A 16,031-nucleotide genomic window follows, 5' to 3' on the forward strand; every position below is an offset into this window, starting at 1 on the left:
CAAAGTCTATATGCCTTAACTTTGTCATTTCTATATGCCTTAACTTGGCATTTCATCGAGCATAATGTAAGCGTAAAGGAAAAAAGATGATAGCAATATCTACACACCTAACTTAACAAATGTTCCTAACTCACTTTACAACCGCAAAATATAAATAAATGACAGAAGTTCCTAACTCACTTTGTAAAACAAATAAATTTGGAGTTTTAACATTTAATATCAATGAGTCAAAGTTGTCTTATATCGATATTATATTTTTGCACCAAATCTTATCTTCAAACAGTACTTCATGTTAGGAACCAAAATGTGTAATCTAAGTATGCATTGGTAGCATGTGTCTTGAAGTGTTGAAGAAAGATTGAAAAAATGGGTCACCTTGTAATGAGTTTTTAAGTTTTGAAGGTTTTTTTTCAAAAAAAAAAATATATATGTATAAACCGGCCGGTTTCATCAAATACCGGCCGGTTCAACATCTGTACCGTACCGGTTAGGAGACCGGTTCACCGGTTTTCCGGTTGAACCGGCCGGTCCGATCCGATTATTATAACATTGATTGGAAGTTTCTTTAAGGATTTTGAGATTTAAATCAAAATATATTGGTGAAAGTTTCCTTACATTATCTTAATGGTTTATTAATCGTAAGAATGTTATTATCTTAATGGTTTATTAATAGTAAGATTATTATCTATATCTATACTATATATAAAGCTAAAACATAGTATAACCATCACCATGGTATAATTTATATATTCCTATTTTGCCATTCAATTTTTAATTAAAAAAACCATATAATCCTATATAATCACATGAAACATATTAATTATAAGTTGCATATTTTATAATAAAGACAAAAAAATATAATATAAAGTAATACAAAAAAGACATTTTAATTCTACAAAATGAAGTGTATAAAAATTAATTACTTAGTACTTTAAGATAAGAACGTGACCGGCAGACGTTCGACGGACACGAATGTGTCGTACACTAGTTATCTTAATGATAAAACTTAAAATAACCTCTCTCATGCTATAATTTTTATTTCATGTTTTGCTCTTAATATTATTTAATTTTTACAAAAAAAATTATATAACAACCACCACCAACACATTAATTAATCACATGTCTCACCTTAAATTAAATATTATAATTAACACAAAAATATATATAAAGTATAGTCTAAAAATAAAATATATAAAAATTGAATATGTAGTATCATGCAATATTTATTGGCAGACATGAAATGCTTGTACACACTAATATATATAATTTTAATATAAAGATATCTGCACAAAATTAAATTAATGTAAAGGATATATGAAACTAATTAAAAATATATTTGTTAGCTTATTTATATGTTTGTATAATTTAAGACCTTGTAATATAATAAACATTTAAATACTAATAAGTGTTAATTTAGTATCGTAAGGTTTCGCTAGATTTTTATGATGATCAAAATGTCAGGAATTCAATTTTTTGAAACAACACTTATTAGAAGGGACAACCACAAACCGCGATAGAGAATAATTTCATACAAAAGGTAATGAGATACAATTAGTACCCAAAAAATAATAAACCTTTGAATAATCTAACAAGTACCTATGATTTAAAAAAATAAACAGATAAAGAGGTGAGACTCAAACTCATTATGATATATAGACTTCGTTTATTTAAAGTTTTCACTCTTAGTAACTAGTAATTACGACCAGCACTGTCCACAAGTGGGCTTTATTAATTTTGCTCTAATTTATAATTAGGTTTTTTAAATTATATATACCCGATGCCTAAAAAGAATGTGTAAGTTAGAGTGTGTTTTGCAATGTATGTGAGTGGGTTATATAAGGATTTGCAGATTAAAAGTATTTGACTAGTTAGTTTCATTGTTTAACAATGGTGAAGTAGTTATGAAAATACATTCAGCTCATCATATTTCGAACATTCAGCTCATCATATTTCGAACATTCAGCTCAATAGATATATACTCCTATTATATGTCATTGACACTTGGTACAAAACAACAACAACATTAATTTCTTGGTTTATGGCTATAAGGACAAAAATCATCTGTCTTCATGTCCCAAATGAATCTAACTTCGTAAAATAATATTAAAATATTAATTTTTATTTTTTATAATTTTTTTGTTTAAATAAATGAAACTTTCTCATTGTTTTGGACACAAAATGGGACATGTGATCTACATCCCACACCTAGGATGAGGATCATCTGTCCCTAACGGTGTCTCATTCCATATCTCAAGCCAATCAATCATATATTAATGTGGATAAAATCAAAATTTTTAAAAAAGTAATAAAACGAAACATTCTGATTGACTTGAGACATGGAGTATGAGACACCATTTGAGACAGTTGATCTTCATCCCACACCTAAGCCGTATTGTCTTTTAATTAAATATCTACAACTTGGATATCAATGCAGATGGTGCACCTTACAAACCAGTGATGCATGAAAATATTCGTCTATGACTCCTAAACCTCACAAGTTCCTTTTAATAGAGAGAAGCAGCAGGACGGTTTCTCCGCTGAGTCGATGATGAGAACCCCTTAGATAAATCTCCAACGATAATTCGTCGATAACGAATTTTATCAGCATGATAATTAGCCACGTTTTCCGATGAAGAATTCTGATAGCCACGACTCTGAGTTTGAGCTGTAAGAAATGTGTATTGTGACAAAAAAGTTTTCAATGAAATGATAGAACTCTTAGGAAAGACCTGTATATAGTGTTTGATGGAAGTACTACACTAATTAGAAAATGAATTGAAACATTGTCTATATCTGCTTAAAAAGTTTGTCTTTATTAACAATTAATAAAGGAAGAACATAAAAAGGAAGAAAAAGAGATAAACAAATTTATCTATTGACAAAAAAAATACACAATAAAGAAAAAAGGTGTCTCATGGGTAGATATAATCCATAACCATTCTTATATTTTTATCTCAAAACTATGAATTCTTAAAACCCATTTATATATGGTTTCCATCATAAAAGTTTACATCAGTCTCCATCATCTCACCCATGCTCATGTTATAACCTTTTGCAGATTCTGAGGAAAGACACTCATAATTCATGTCAGTTCTGTATTTCTTTATTGCTTTGTCAACCATAGGCAGAAGACCCTCCATTATAATGTTTATTGATTCCTTTGTTCATACAAGTTAGAGAGAAACATGAGAAGGGCCTTAAAATGGAGGAATTTAACCTTGGAGCGAAACTAAACTTTGCTTCAGCTAGCTAATTTAAATATCATGATTTGGATGGGCTTAAGTTAATAAAATAACATCGATTAAACATACGTTACGTTAGTACCGACCTCAAATTAAAAAGATTTAATATGTATATACCAATCGTGTAAATGTTCTTTACATTATTAATATATCATTCATTATTCATTTGTTAATAATTATTCACTCTTAAATACAAATAAAAGTAGTACTAATGATGAATGATATGTTAAATTTTTTACCCTGCATAGATATTAAATTAATTATCTGTCACAATGTCAACACAAGGTTGACATTAATTTATTTGTTTCTGTCATAGCGGAGTTAGGTATGTTTTGATTTTATTATTTTCTAAATTCTAACATGACTAATTTTATTATATATATGACTTGTTCTTCTTCCTAGCAGCACATGCCATATGAAGTGAACCACCCTAGGTAATGTTTGTAACGTCTGGGAAGAAGTATACGCAGTTTGACTTTTTGCACTACATATGTGGAAATGACAAATTAATGATGTGGACATAGGGGTGCTAATGAAAACGGACTACCCATCTCAATCTAACAAGAATTTAATGGAGAAACGTGATGCGACTAGGATTGGATTTAGATTCGAATTTCACCTTCAAGTCAAGTTTAATATAAGTTGATATCCGACCCCAAATCCAATTGATATAAATTAAACTATTAAATTACGGCATAATATCTTTTATTTTGCAAGAGTTATTATTTATTGTATGATTTTCAGTTATTCAAATTTCTAAATATATACAATGATCTTTTAAAGAGATTAAAAGTAATTAATGAAGACTTTGCTCATAAAAAGGAACATAATATTAGTTATGAATAAGTAGTATTGAAAACACATTATGGTTAACATAACTATAGACGTTACTAATGGAGGCAAACACATCATGGTAGTAGGCTATTGCAAGATGGAACTAGTAATATTCCTTTTCTCCAAGATGGAACTATTCATACGATCATCTTATTGCTATAGTTTATTTTTATAATTGCAGAATTGGCTAAGGGAGCAATGCATCATGCTTGGAGCATGAAGTTGAGCAGGAAAGGTGTGCAACAAAACAAGGCATCAACCCGAACAAAAAAGACGTAAATGGTGCACCAACCTCAGTCACCCTTGTATGTGCATCTTGTGGAAGGCTATTGAACAATTCACAATTCAAGTCCCTTAGTTCCATTTTGAATGATGGATATAGTAGAGCTTTTAGTAAGCACAATTAGCAAATACTTATTATTTTTAGCATTTGTCTTTTAGTTTGTTTAAAAGTTAGTTAAGTTACTTACTTTACTTACATTTGCAAGATATTGTGTATATAAGTAACTCTTATTTGTATTCTCAATACACATCAATCAATACAATTTTTCCTTACTTTTCTACATCTCTTATCTTCTCTAAAAACAATATTATAGCTTGCATCTGGTCTAGTTTTGGGTTACCCGAAACCCAACAAATTAAAAATTATAATATTACTTTTATTCCTTGCCGCAAGCAACCAAGGGCAAACCTCCAGCATAGAATCATGTGGGCTCATAAGTCGTTTGAATACCAAAATATTCCTTCCATTAATTATATTTTATTCTCAAACTATAATAATACTAAAGACATCGAGTTGACTTATTAATTGAGGAAAATAAACGAATCCATGTTCCTATATATGGAGAGTGTATGAGAGACCAAGAGAGGATGGAGAAGGCAAAAGAGGAGGCCATGACTAACAACAAGTGCTGTCTACAAGCACTTCTATACTTGACACGTAGTGTTAGCGGTGCCACTCACTTTTCAGCACCTATTATACTAATTTCCTTCCATCTTCTGCTTCTCATTTTTCCTCATTCTTCAAACGGAGACTGCACATACATGGTATCAATATTTTACTCTACTTTTCAATCCAAACATCATAGGAAAATTACTTTAGAACTTTTGCATACTTGCATGGTGAAAAATACTATGATCTGTTTATTTAGTTAGTAAATAAGAGTGTGTTTGTGGTAAATTATATAGTAGTTTGAGATGTCTCTAGATACCAGACTTTATGATATCAACTTGATATAAACTCAGTTGCCCACTTTAAAAATAATCTTGTTTTAAAGGGATCTAAACTTAGATACAGTATCTCATTTATTGAATATTGAGTTATTCACCAGAAATTAATTGAACTCAGTGCAGATTTACAGATTTAGCCCTTCTCTGTTAAGTGCACCATCTTTTTGTAAAACTTATTTCTTTTAATTTTTCTATTATAAAGCTTTTCATTATTAATGTTGATTATTATGATAACATATATCAGCTTTTGTTCATTCAGATGAGATTTTTTTCTTTAAAGTCATTATTCACGTTCTAGGTAGTTGACTTGGTCGGTATTCATAAGTGGAAGTTCATTTTTGTTGTTGAAAATAATTGCACGCTTTTAACTTCTTACATGTTTTATTAGATGATTGTATATATTAATATATGTACAATAGGTGAGTAAAACCCAGATAGAGATAATCTGATTCCAAATCCCTTTATACTTTTGTATGAAAAGAAAGACTATGCATTTTTGTCCTCCTGACAAATGTAACAACAGGCGAGAATCATAAAAAGAATAGGGAAAATCTTCTGTGAGAAATTGCAGGTTAGTTCTGACTTAGATTATAGTCAAGTTTTCCATTTCATTTGTACCGTGCCAAGATTGCATAACAAGTACCAAATCCATGTTACATTTGGTCATGGATGTTAACTAAGGAAGCATGGATACAACACACAAGACATGGATACAATATGATATGAACACGGGGCACGACAAAAAATGTATAAAATGTTTTAGAATAAGTTTGAGTGTCCAAATGTGTATAATACGGATACATGGCTGTTGGAGTGTCGGATACGACAACTATTGTGAAGTGTCTGTGCTTTCAGTGTTAACCAACAATGTTTTTGACTTCTTTAACAATATAATCTTTAGTGTGATAAACTGTAGCATGGGTTTAGTGCACTAGGTTCAGGCACGGGTATTGTAAGCATTCCCTTATAATGTGGTACTTTCATGATTTTGTTTTTGGCAATCAATCAGGGAAGTAAGAACCGATCTCAATTTTCAGAGAAGAATGATGAAATTTCCTGCCAAAGACGTGTGCTACGTTTACTTGATGCCAACTTCTTCAATGATAGCCAGGTAGTTTTATTAACTAGTGATGATTTAGTGTTACTGTGATGGTGGTGACTAATTGTGTTCCACGTAGATCGAGGAGATTGATAAGGGTGCAAGTGAGCTCAATATTCCAATTATAAGAACCAATCGAAAACTTGTAGCTTCTGAGAATGGAGGCTTGCATTATCCGTCTCCTTTAGTTTTCAATGCTAACTGGGACTATCGACTGGATCATACTGCAAACAAAAGGTTCAACTATCCTTCCATCTCTGGGATACAGAGACCTGAATCTGAAGAAGACATTGCCTTTATGAGTGTAGGTGAACCATTGTTGACAGACCACTAATTTGATTTTTATTATATTTGATATACTACATTTTATCATATTTTAGTGTTACTATTTCGTGAACGTCTTTCCCCTTTGTTTCAAACCAGGTTCTTGAATTAGGTGAACTCATCAAAACAAAACAAATTACTTCTCAGGAGCTCACACAGATATTCTTGAGGAGATTAAAAAAGTAGTATTTCAATGTTAATTATGCTAGTGTTTCTTGTAATTTGTATAGTATTTATGTAGTGTGCTTTTTATAAGGAGAACTCCAGTAATATTTGAAATGTATCTTCCTTCCTAACTATGTCATGTGGAATGGACACCAGGTATAATCCGATTCTTGAAGCTGTGATCACTTATACTGATGAGTTGGCACACAAGCAAGCCAAGGAAGCCGATGACTTGCTTAGCCAAGGAGTGTATCTAGGTAGTTTTTGTACTAGCATGAGAACATTCATAAGCGACGATTTATTCTAGTTTATTTACGTGAGACTTAATATACTTCTAGTTTTAGAAAGATCAACATAAAATACCCACGCATCCTTAGCAAAATCACTTAATTACGAGATTGACTAGAATTTAGGTCTATCTATCCCGTAACTCTTAACATAATTATGAGATTGTGGAATATGAAGTTTTTAAGTTTAGAAAGTTCTCACTTTCTACTTAAGAAATGACTATATAAGCACTGAAACATTGGAAGATTTTTTCATTTTTAAATTAAATCCTGGCTTTCGTTGAAGGACCCCTTCATGGAATTCCTTATGGATTGAAGGACATAATAGCAGTGCCTGAATATAAAACAACTTGGGGTTCAAGATCATTCAAAAATCAAGTAATTGATCAGGAAGCTTGGGTCTATAAGAGGTAATGTCTACGTAAACATGTAAATCTGCAGTGAGAAATTATATTCATAGCTAAGATTTTGTGTTAGTTGATGATACTGTGGTGAATACAGGTTGAAGTCTGCAGGGGCTGTTCTTGTTGCAAAGCTTGTTTCTGGATCATTGGCATATGATGATATCTGGTTTGGTGGCAGAACCAGGAATCCATGGAATATAGAGGAATTTTCTACAGGGTCATCTGCTGGACCTGCAGCTAGCACCTCAGCAGGTACTTTTCAAAGGTTCCATTAATGTTTGTACTGTTGTATGCTTATTTCTTCCTTTTTCTTAATCCGCATATGATATGTGATTTTGTGTATTGCATTACAGGTATGGTTCCATTTGCAATTGGTTCAGAAACAGCTGGATCCATAACTTATCCTGCTTCTCGCTGTGGAGTGACAGCACTGCGCCCAACTTTCGGCACTATTGGTCGAACTGGTGTGATGAGCCTATCAGAAAGCTTGGTAAAACTCAAATTGTTATGATTCTATTGTTTTACTTTTAGGATGCTGTAAATGCTGAAACTGACATGTAATCCTTCTACCAGGATAAGCTTGGTCCTTTTTGTAGATCTGCAACTGATTGTGCTGTTGTTCTGGATGCTATTCGGGGAAGAGATCCCGACGACCTCTCTTCTAAAGATAGCTCCATTGATGATCCATTCCAGGTTGACATTACTAAATTGACAGTTGGATATCTTGATGATGCTGAAATGGAGGTTAGTTGTTAAAATGATTTTGCAATGACATATGATTCAACCTGAATGTTTCTATCCCACGAAGAGTCTACATTCGCCGAATTCTGTTGGGATAATACATGAAAGTAAGCATCTTTTGTTATGACAAATTTAGGTTGTTCATGTTCTTGCATCAAAGGGTGTCAAGATGGTCCCTTTCAAACTGAATTACACCGTTGATTCTGTTCAAGGTATCTTAAATTTCACAATGGATGTTGATATGCTGGCTCACTTTGATGAGTGGCAACGCTCAGGCCAGGATAATGTGTATGAAGCTCAAGAGCAGTGGCCCACTGAAGTACGCCGTGCTCGCATAATTCCGGCAGTGGACTATATACAGGTGTTTTATATGCTCCATTAACTCATAGCATTTTTACATATTTATTTGGCTCCATAAAAACTAATGAAATAATGTCGCGAATAGACATAAACTTGAGTGATTGCATATCTTCATATTAAACTTGACGACCTGTAATATTATGTTGCTCAAGGTGACAGAAAAATCAGGTATTCAAGTTAATGTTTGCATATCACAGTCATATATCAATAGCAGTCTCTTATTTTTTTGCTATAATGTGTTGTTGCATGCAGGCACAAAGAGCACGTGGAAGGTTAATAAAAGAAATAAGAGAGAGTTTCACTGTTGATGCATTCATTGGCAATGCAACTGACTGGGAAAAAGTTTGCATTGGTAACCTTGTTGGTTTACCAATCATAGTAGTTCCAGCAGGGTTTACCAATATCACCAACCCACCACCTGGTGGCACCAGAAGAAGAACCACTGTACCCGCCGGCATTTATGCTCCTCCTAACCGTGATCACATTGTATGCTTGTGACTGCATTCTATGTTTAGTAGCATAATCTACAACTTTATTCTTATTTGCCTTTCTTTTCTCTCCTTTGTTTCCAGGCTTTGGCATTGGCAATGGCTTACCAAGAAGTCACTGATCACCACAAAAAGCGCCCACCTATCAATGATACTGGTCCAAATGATAAGATTCCTGATCCACATACTGTTATTTACCCTCCCAGGGTTTTGCATCTTTGAGCAACTGGAAGACAGGTTCCAGACATCAAACCGGAAGAGTTCAGGGTTTAATCACAAGCCGGAATATAATTGATAATTATATATAAATGTAAAATTATATATTAAAAATTGTTACTTCATTAATGTTGTGTATTTGTGTCACTTGGGGTCAATTTGGTGAACCATTGTGAAAGGAGTTCTGTTGGCTGGGGAGTCATTTTAAAAAAATACAAAAATGGGCATTATGTGACTTTTACGTAATCATATCCAAATTTATCACAAGATAATCCAAGACATTGAGATAAGGAAACAACATAAAAGAATTTGTCCCGCAATTGGTTTAGTTCAAAATTGATTGGTCAACATTATTGAAAATTGATCAATTGGAAAAAAAGATTGTTTAATGGTGGTGAATAATTTGTTTCATGATTGATCATCTGGGCACAATATTTGCATTGCAAGCAAAATCCATTACTAAGAGAAAATAATTGTACAAACTCAATTAGCTTAGAATATTAAGTCTCCAAAATGTCAAGCACCAGCAATATCTGGTTTACACTCCTCATTTCAGAAGGAGGTGAAAGAGAATAATGAAACAAAGTGCTATATCACCTATAATCCAACTAAGCTCAAAATTTATCTGTGGTAATGATGTTCTTGTTCGGCCACCCCTTCAAGTTTCAATTCAATTCTCTGGCCTTGTCCTCCGTCGTGCAGGGCCGGATGTTTCCTCCTTCTCTTTGTTTTCTTCATTCTCTCCGCCTTGGTTAGTGGAAGTTTCTGCAGGTTCTGTTTTTGTCTTCTCCACTCGTGCCTGTAAAACAAGATACATGACCCACAGATGAATATACATTCTCAAACAAAAACTCCAGAAAAGAAAGTGTGCTAAAGTTTACAGGGGAAATAAGAGTTTCACTACTCACCGGCTTCTTCTTGCTCCCAAATATGATCCTGAAGAAAATTGAAAATAAGACAACCACAACGGCTACAAGAATTCCAATAGTCAGATTTGGTTGCTTCTCACCCTTTTCAATGACATCCTGCAGAGAAGCAGAGTTAATTTCAGTCAATAATAAGAGAAACATGACATGTGGTAAGGTTGTTACTACAAAGGTTTTAAATAGCAGTTGAGAGTCACGGTTTTGGAAACTCTAAAAACCTTACGTTTCGGCCACAATTGCAGCCCTGGTATAGTTTTGGCAAGTCCTAAAAACCTGAATGGTCGCAAACTAAAATTTAAAACATTGGTTACTACAATAGAAGACATTAGTTTGGCTACTTACAAGTATTTTTAGCTTGTACGCACTCAGGAAGGGCATATCTGCGATCTGGTATAATAAACCAAATATCTTCTTCTGCAAAGTCAAGAAGTAAAATCATATGCATAAGAAGGAGAAGGTGGGTGAGTTAAAAGCTCTTAGAGAAGGGAGGTAAGAGAAAGAAAGGAACTGCAAAACCAGCTTACCTGGAAGCCTGCAAGACCAACTGAACCAGTTTCCAATTCTTCTTCCTTCTGTTTCTCTTTCTCAATGGTAAATTTGGGTTTCCAGGTAGTCTCCCGGTAAGACGCTGCAATCTTGTCATCTTTAGCTATCAAAATGTTGTCAAACAATATGCCATTCTGCATTGTCCAAATCTCGATACCGATAGCAGCTATAGGCTCAAAATTAGGTTTTTCAAGTTCAAAGTAGTCAGGGTTTGCAATTTCCTGAGGCTTCCAGATACCCTTATAGTCAGGGTTATCAATAAGCGGGGTATGCCATTTTCCCTTATAAGCAGGATTCTTCTTCATTGGCCTCTTCCACTCCCCGCAACCAGGGGCTGCTTCACACTTCGGGTTATCAATCTTTGGGGCTTCCCATTCACCATCCTCCTCATCATCCCAATCTTCTGGTTTTGTTGCATCTGGGTCATCTATCTCCTCAGGCTCGTCATCTAACCATCCTTCAGGTTTCTCAGCTTCTTCGTCAACAATTTCCAAGGGTGCATCCTCGTCCCAGTCTTCTGGTTTTGTTGCAGATGGGTCTGGAATTTTTGCCCTTTCATCCCAGTCTTCAGGTTTCTTATCCTCAGGGTCTGGGATTGTCTTGGGAGGGATAAGAGCTGGCTCAAAATCCTCAGAAGTTAAGAAATTTGCCTTTTTCCTCTCTTCACCATCAATCAAAATTTGCAACTCATTGTCAGGCTTCAAAATAGCAGTGTACACATGAGATAGTTTGTCAGATGGGGCAACTGGGGGAAACTTGAGATGGTGTTCAACATACTCCCCACTCTTTGGATTCTTATGCTTGAAAATGAAGTGCACCTTGTTTATAGCCCCACACTTGTCAGGCCCGAACATGATAGAATATGGAGATTCATTATCAAACTCCTTAGGTTTCCATCCAGCCTCTTGTGGTCTAAGATATTTAAGATATGCACCACCACACTCAAGGCCTTCCTGAAGGCGAGTCTCAAACTGAAGAACAACTGATTCGTCCCTAAGAATCACAGGCTCATCAAGTACTTTCACAATAGCATATTTCCTTGCCTTCTCGCTGACAAGAAGTCCATAATCATCATGACCCTCACTCTTAGCATGCTTCCAGACACCTAGAATTTAATGGGCTAATCAAATGCCATACTAAATTTTGGAAGAAGAGAATACAATCTAGCCACTATGAACAGAGTGGGATTTAGATAGTATGCAAAAGGTAATAAAATACAAAACTGTATAAAAGTGCATGTACTTCACTCGATTGCTTCATATACGCACCCATCCAGGGAACAAATGAACTGAAGTATAAAGGGGAAATTTATCAAAACGCAGATTATAGTACTATCTAATCACTAATCATATAAGCACATAGAATAATAGTAAGTGAAGCACATTCTGACATACCTTATTTATAGAAGTACTAGACACTTTTCAATTTTCATGATTTATCATTATCCCTTCCTCAGTTCCTCTATATTGGACTGTCACATTAGGTTGTGTGGAGTCAATTCTTATTTTTTATAAGCAATAAACAACTCATTCAACTACTGTTTGCATAACAGATTTGATTATTATTTGTAAAAGCTTCAGAATGGACTCAACAACTTTCCCTATACAATCTCATTGTTTTAATTAGAGGCAGCAGAGGGGAGCCTTAACACAACTATAAGGTTACTTGCTTCTAACATAAAGGACATAGGTAGGTTCAAATCTTAGAAACAACCTCTTCACTTACGAAAATAATGTTGCATACTTCTAACCCTCCCCGAGCTCCATTACGTGCAAACCCTCGTGCACACTGTGAGTCTGGCACAACATCTTTTTAAGCTAACATCCATTATGGTCACCCATAAATACAAGTGTTGTACATGGTCTCAAAAAATGACATCCAAGGAAGGATAGTACTTTTATTATCTTTGGAGAGCAATTATTCACTATTATATCCACCACCAGTGTAAAATTACAAATTAAGAAAGCTTATTATTCTATTTCGTCCAATTATGTATGAAATTCGTTTAAAAGCATTTTCACACACACTTCAACAAACAAACAATTTGTAAACAAACAGCATCTAACATTAGAGACAAAAGCATAACAAACACGTTTAAAATTAAAGAATTTAGTTACCATTGTACTCTTCCTTCTGTGATACGATCCAACGGCCTTCAAAACTCTCATCAAATGACTCATAGAAGATCTGCACAACAATTCCTCAACCAATCAGATACAGATCCAACACAAAAATACCATAAAAGTAGCATGAATGGTAAATTATGAAGTGACAATATATACAATTCATATACTATACGATGCATACATTTTTTCTCTCTAATAAAATAGAAATTTAGAAAGAATGAACAGAATTACCGCATGATCATGAGAAGCGTGGAGAAATTGAAAGGAAGATGCGGAAATCAAAAGGAACACCGCTAAGATCCCCACAGAGATCCGCTTTCTCTCCCCCATACCTCTCTCTATATATATATGTGTATTTTACAGTCACAGTGAAAAGCTTAACTTAGAATGGTGTGAAGAAATTTGAAATTTTGATCTGAAGTTGTAAATGAATCTCACTCTTTTTATGAGGTGACTACACTCGCGGTTTGTTCTACTTCACTCCATGTGACATTTTCGCATCCACCTCTTTCAACAAATGATTTTATGCGTCACGTGATTCTACACATTTATATCTTACCACGTTGCACCCCTACACCATTCCATTACCAAATTTAAATGCACATTGAAGGTTTTTTTACACCTGATATACATTTTTACACAGTTTTAGTCCAATGGAGCCCAATATGTGCTATACAAAATTCCTACCAGATTAAGTGCTGAAGTAATATGCTAAGTATTGCACTTCTGTTTTTGACATATATATCATCAAATCCTGAAAATAAAATGTTTATTCAGAGATCGAAGTTGTTTTTCAAAATGGTGTTGTCCTTTTCAGTCGTTCTACTGGTTCTGTTGCATTGCAACATAGTGAAATTAGATTCATTATGTGACATTAAACACTTTTTGGTCTAGTAATATACACGTTCACATTTGTTTGCATCCTTTATGCACCAAAGTCACAGATATATATATATATATACATAAAGCATTAAATTTTAAATGAATCTATAATAAAAGTCACAAGCAAGTTATACTCATTTTATTTTCCCACTAACACAAAAGCAGTAGTAGCTAGTAATTAAAAAAAAAGAAGCTAAAATTACTAATCATGATCTAGAGTTGCAGGATCAACACCAACAGACTTAAGAGTCTCGACACGAGGTTGATGAGCATAAACATCTTTACGAATAGGATCTGGAATAATATCCTTATCAGGGTAGCTCTGATCCTGAACATGTGCCACTTTTCTGAAAAACGATTTATTAATGAAATTCTCAGCTTCCTCAGCCACATGTTCAGGTTCAACAACCTCAGGAAGTGTCTCCCTTTTCTCCTTCTTAACTCTCACAGTTGGAGAGTTTCTGAGTTGCTGCCATGCAGTGTGGAGGCCTAGCCCTGTGGCCATGGCTATCATACCAATGGCTACATAGATTGGTACGAAGTTTGCTGGCTTTGCATTATTTCGTTGTTGGTATTGGTTGTGACTATGGTTGTAATCACCTGTAGCAGTAGGTGATGCTTTCATCTTTGGTGCTGTTGAGGTTGTCAATGTACAAGTGTTGCTTCCACCTTTGAATCCTTTGTTTAGGAGTGCTACCCATTGACCCATCTGTAACAATTACCAAGTATTCAACAACATTAGTTGAAGGTAATATCAATTATGAAATATATCATATTTGAGATCTATCTGTATATATATACATGCATCTAAACATAGATTACAAAGACCATAGTAACAACAATATTGTCTTATATTTGATGTTCAAGACCATCATGTTTCAATTATTTAATTTTTAAAAAATACCATATTTGATCTCTTTGAACATCCATACTTCAAGAATACAAGATCATCCATATCTACCTATTTCATTCCATATTCTAATAAATATTATCCTACTTCAGTATAAAAACAAAAAAACTCGTATTATGTACTTATATTATTTCATATTTCAGTATAAAAATGTAAACATAGACTAATGTTATGGTGCACATACATTTTTTCAAGCCTAAAATATTCTTAGAAAACAGAAAGTAAAATTGAAGGCTTATGAATCTCGTAGAAGAGACATAAAAGAAAACCGTACCGTTGGCCTGAAAGCCATAATTGCGAGCAAATAACTCAAAGGAGGAATAGGTTTGTGTGTAAAAATGTAGAGTAGTTAAAGAAACTATTGCAAAAGCAAATAATAGTTCGTTGCTTGGTGCAGATGCTATTCCAGGTTGTCTAATACTGCGCTTATATGTAGTTTAATGGTTAAGTCTTTTGTACTTGTGTTACTGAAAGCGAAGTTAGTCTCAACACAGAGAAAGTTCTGGAGACACGTAGCAGAATGCTGAAGACTTGTGACACTTGTCTCTGTATTCGTCCGACACGACAACAAGAGAAGCCTCTGGAATTGCCACGACTTGTTTGTGTTTTTTACAAAGGCAGTAACTAAGGGAAAGGTTAAGAAATGTCATAAAAGGCATTAACGATTCACAATTACATCGTAAAGTTATATTTTTTTTTGTTTTCCACTAGTATTCTCACACCGTAGGCAATTATTTCCGAGCTAAAAATATACAGAGATTAACTTTTCTAGCAGATATTTTTTCATCTACAAGACTTAAACCTAAGACCTTGTTTAAGGTATATTTAAGATGAGAGAACATTTTTATGTTTGTATTTTATACTTTTATTAGTAACTATAACAGCAACAACGTGTTTCATGTTTTTAAATAGCTGTAGTGAAAATAATTTTTTATTATTTTCACTATTTCTTGTAAAAAATCATCGAAAACATAAAAAGAAATAAAAACTTAGAATCATAATCATATTAATTTATTTGTGACTTTAATCATCGAAAACAAACTCAAAATAAAAACAAATGATAATGTGACTTAATCTAGTTTCTTTGTTTCCTTCCCGAAAAAACAAAATATATTTATTTATTTAGCCTTATCCTATCCCTCATGGGTTACCTTAGAATTTGTAGACATATCAATGCAGGAAGAATTGGCGCTGCCTAAAACACCAGGACTAGTGAGGGAGGAAAACTCGTTGGCTTGTAGTAGTTTTATT

The 16,031-nt window shown here is 33.8% G+C and overlaps 3 protein-coding genes across 4 annotated transcripts; 1 reads left to right on the plus strand and 2 right to left on the minus strand.

The window, feature by feature from the left end:
- LOC109362339 (glutamyl-tRNA(Gln) amidotransferase subunit A) lies at positions 4,870 to 9,574 on the plus strand. 2 transcript variants are annotated; one of them, XM_019608058.1, is made up of 13 exons: positions 4,870 to 5,123; positions 5,830 to 5,877; positions 6,316 to 6,417; positions 6,485 to 6,709; positions 6,829 to 6,911; positions 7,051 to 7,151; positions 7,468 to 7,591; positions 7,683 to 7,837; positions 7,939 to 8,075; positions 8,159 to 8,329; positions 8,463 to 8,687; positions 8,939 to 9,172; positions 9,259 to 9,574. In XM_019608058.1, the coding sequence occupies exons 1-13, from the start codon at positions 4,929 to 4,931 to the stop codon at positions 9,394 to 9,396; spliced, it is 1,938 nt and encodes a 645-aa protein (XP_019463603.1). In that variant the 5' UTR covers positions 4,870 to 4,928; the 3' UTR covers positions 9,397 to 9,574. The 2 variants fall into 2 exon arrangements, with proteins under 2 accessions (XP_019463603.1, XP_019463604.1); XM_019608059.1 differs by lacking the exon at positions 5,830 to 5,877 and having other exon boundaries at positions 4,871 to 5,123; positions 9,259 to 9,573.
- LOC109362340 (calnexin homolog) lies at positions 9,923 to 13,333 on the minus strand. The gene is made up of 6 exons (XM_019608061.1): positions 13,220 to 13,333; positions 12,980 to 13,049; positions 10,841 to 11,967; positions 10,659 to 10,730; positions 10,299 to 10,415; positions 9,923 to 10,189 (listed from the first exon to the last, which is right to left on the minus strand). Exons 1-6 carry the CDS (start codon positions 13,316 to 13,318, stop codon positions 10,061 to 10,063), a joined length of 1,614 nt encoding a protein of 537 aa, XP_019463606.1. The 5' UTR covers positions 13,319 to 13,333; the 3' UTR covers positions 9,923 to 10,060.
- On the minus strand, positions 13,982 to 15,377 carry LOC109362344. The gene is made up of 2 exons (XM_019608068.1): positions 15,055 to 15,377; positions 13,982 to 14,579 (listed from the first exon to the last, which is right to left on the minus strand). Exons 1-2 carry the CDS (start codon positions 15,070 to 15,072, stop codon positions 14,073 to 14,075), a joined length of 525 nt encoding a protein of 174 aa, XP_019463613.1. The 5' UTR covers positions 15,073 to 15,377; the 3' UTR covers positions 13,982 to 14,072.

The sequence above is a fragment of the Lupinus angustifolius genome, chromosome LG12 (genome assembly GCF_001865875.1).
Source record: "Lupinus angustifolius cultivar Tanjil chromosome LG12, LupAngTanjil_v1.0, whole genome shotgun sequence".
Lineage (NCBI taxonomy): Eukaryota > Viridiplantae > Streptophyta > Magnoliopsida > Fabales > Fabaceae > Lupinus > Lupinus angustifolius.

Coding starts and splice junctions, on each gene's coding strand:
- LOC109362339 (XM_019608058.1), top strand. CDS start 4,929: ATGAGAGACCAAGAGAGGATGGAGAAGGCAAAAGAGGAGGCCATGACT. Junction 5,878..6,315: donor TCTTCTGTGAGAAATTGCAG/GTTAGTTCTGAC, acceptor GCAATCAATCAG/GGAAGTAAGAACCGATCTCA. Junction 9,173..9,258: donor CTCCTAACCGTGATCACATT/GTATGCTTGTGA, acceptor CTTTGTTTCCAG/GCTTTGGCATTGGCAATGGC.
- LOC109362340 (XM_019608061.1), bottom strand. CDS start 13,318: ATGGGGGAGAGAAAGCGGATCTCTGTGGGGATCTTAGCGGTGTTCCTT. Junction 11,968..12,979: donor ACAGAAGGAAGAGTACAATG/GTAACTAAATTC, acceptor ATTAAATTCTAG/GTGTCTGGAAGCATGCTAAG. Junction 10,416..10,658: donor CGTACAAGCTAAAAATACTT/GTAAGTAGCCAA, acceptor GCTTCTCTGCAG/GATGTCATTGAAAAGGGTGA.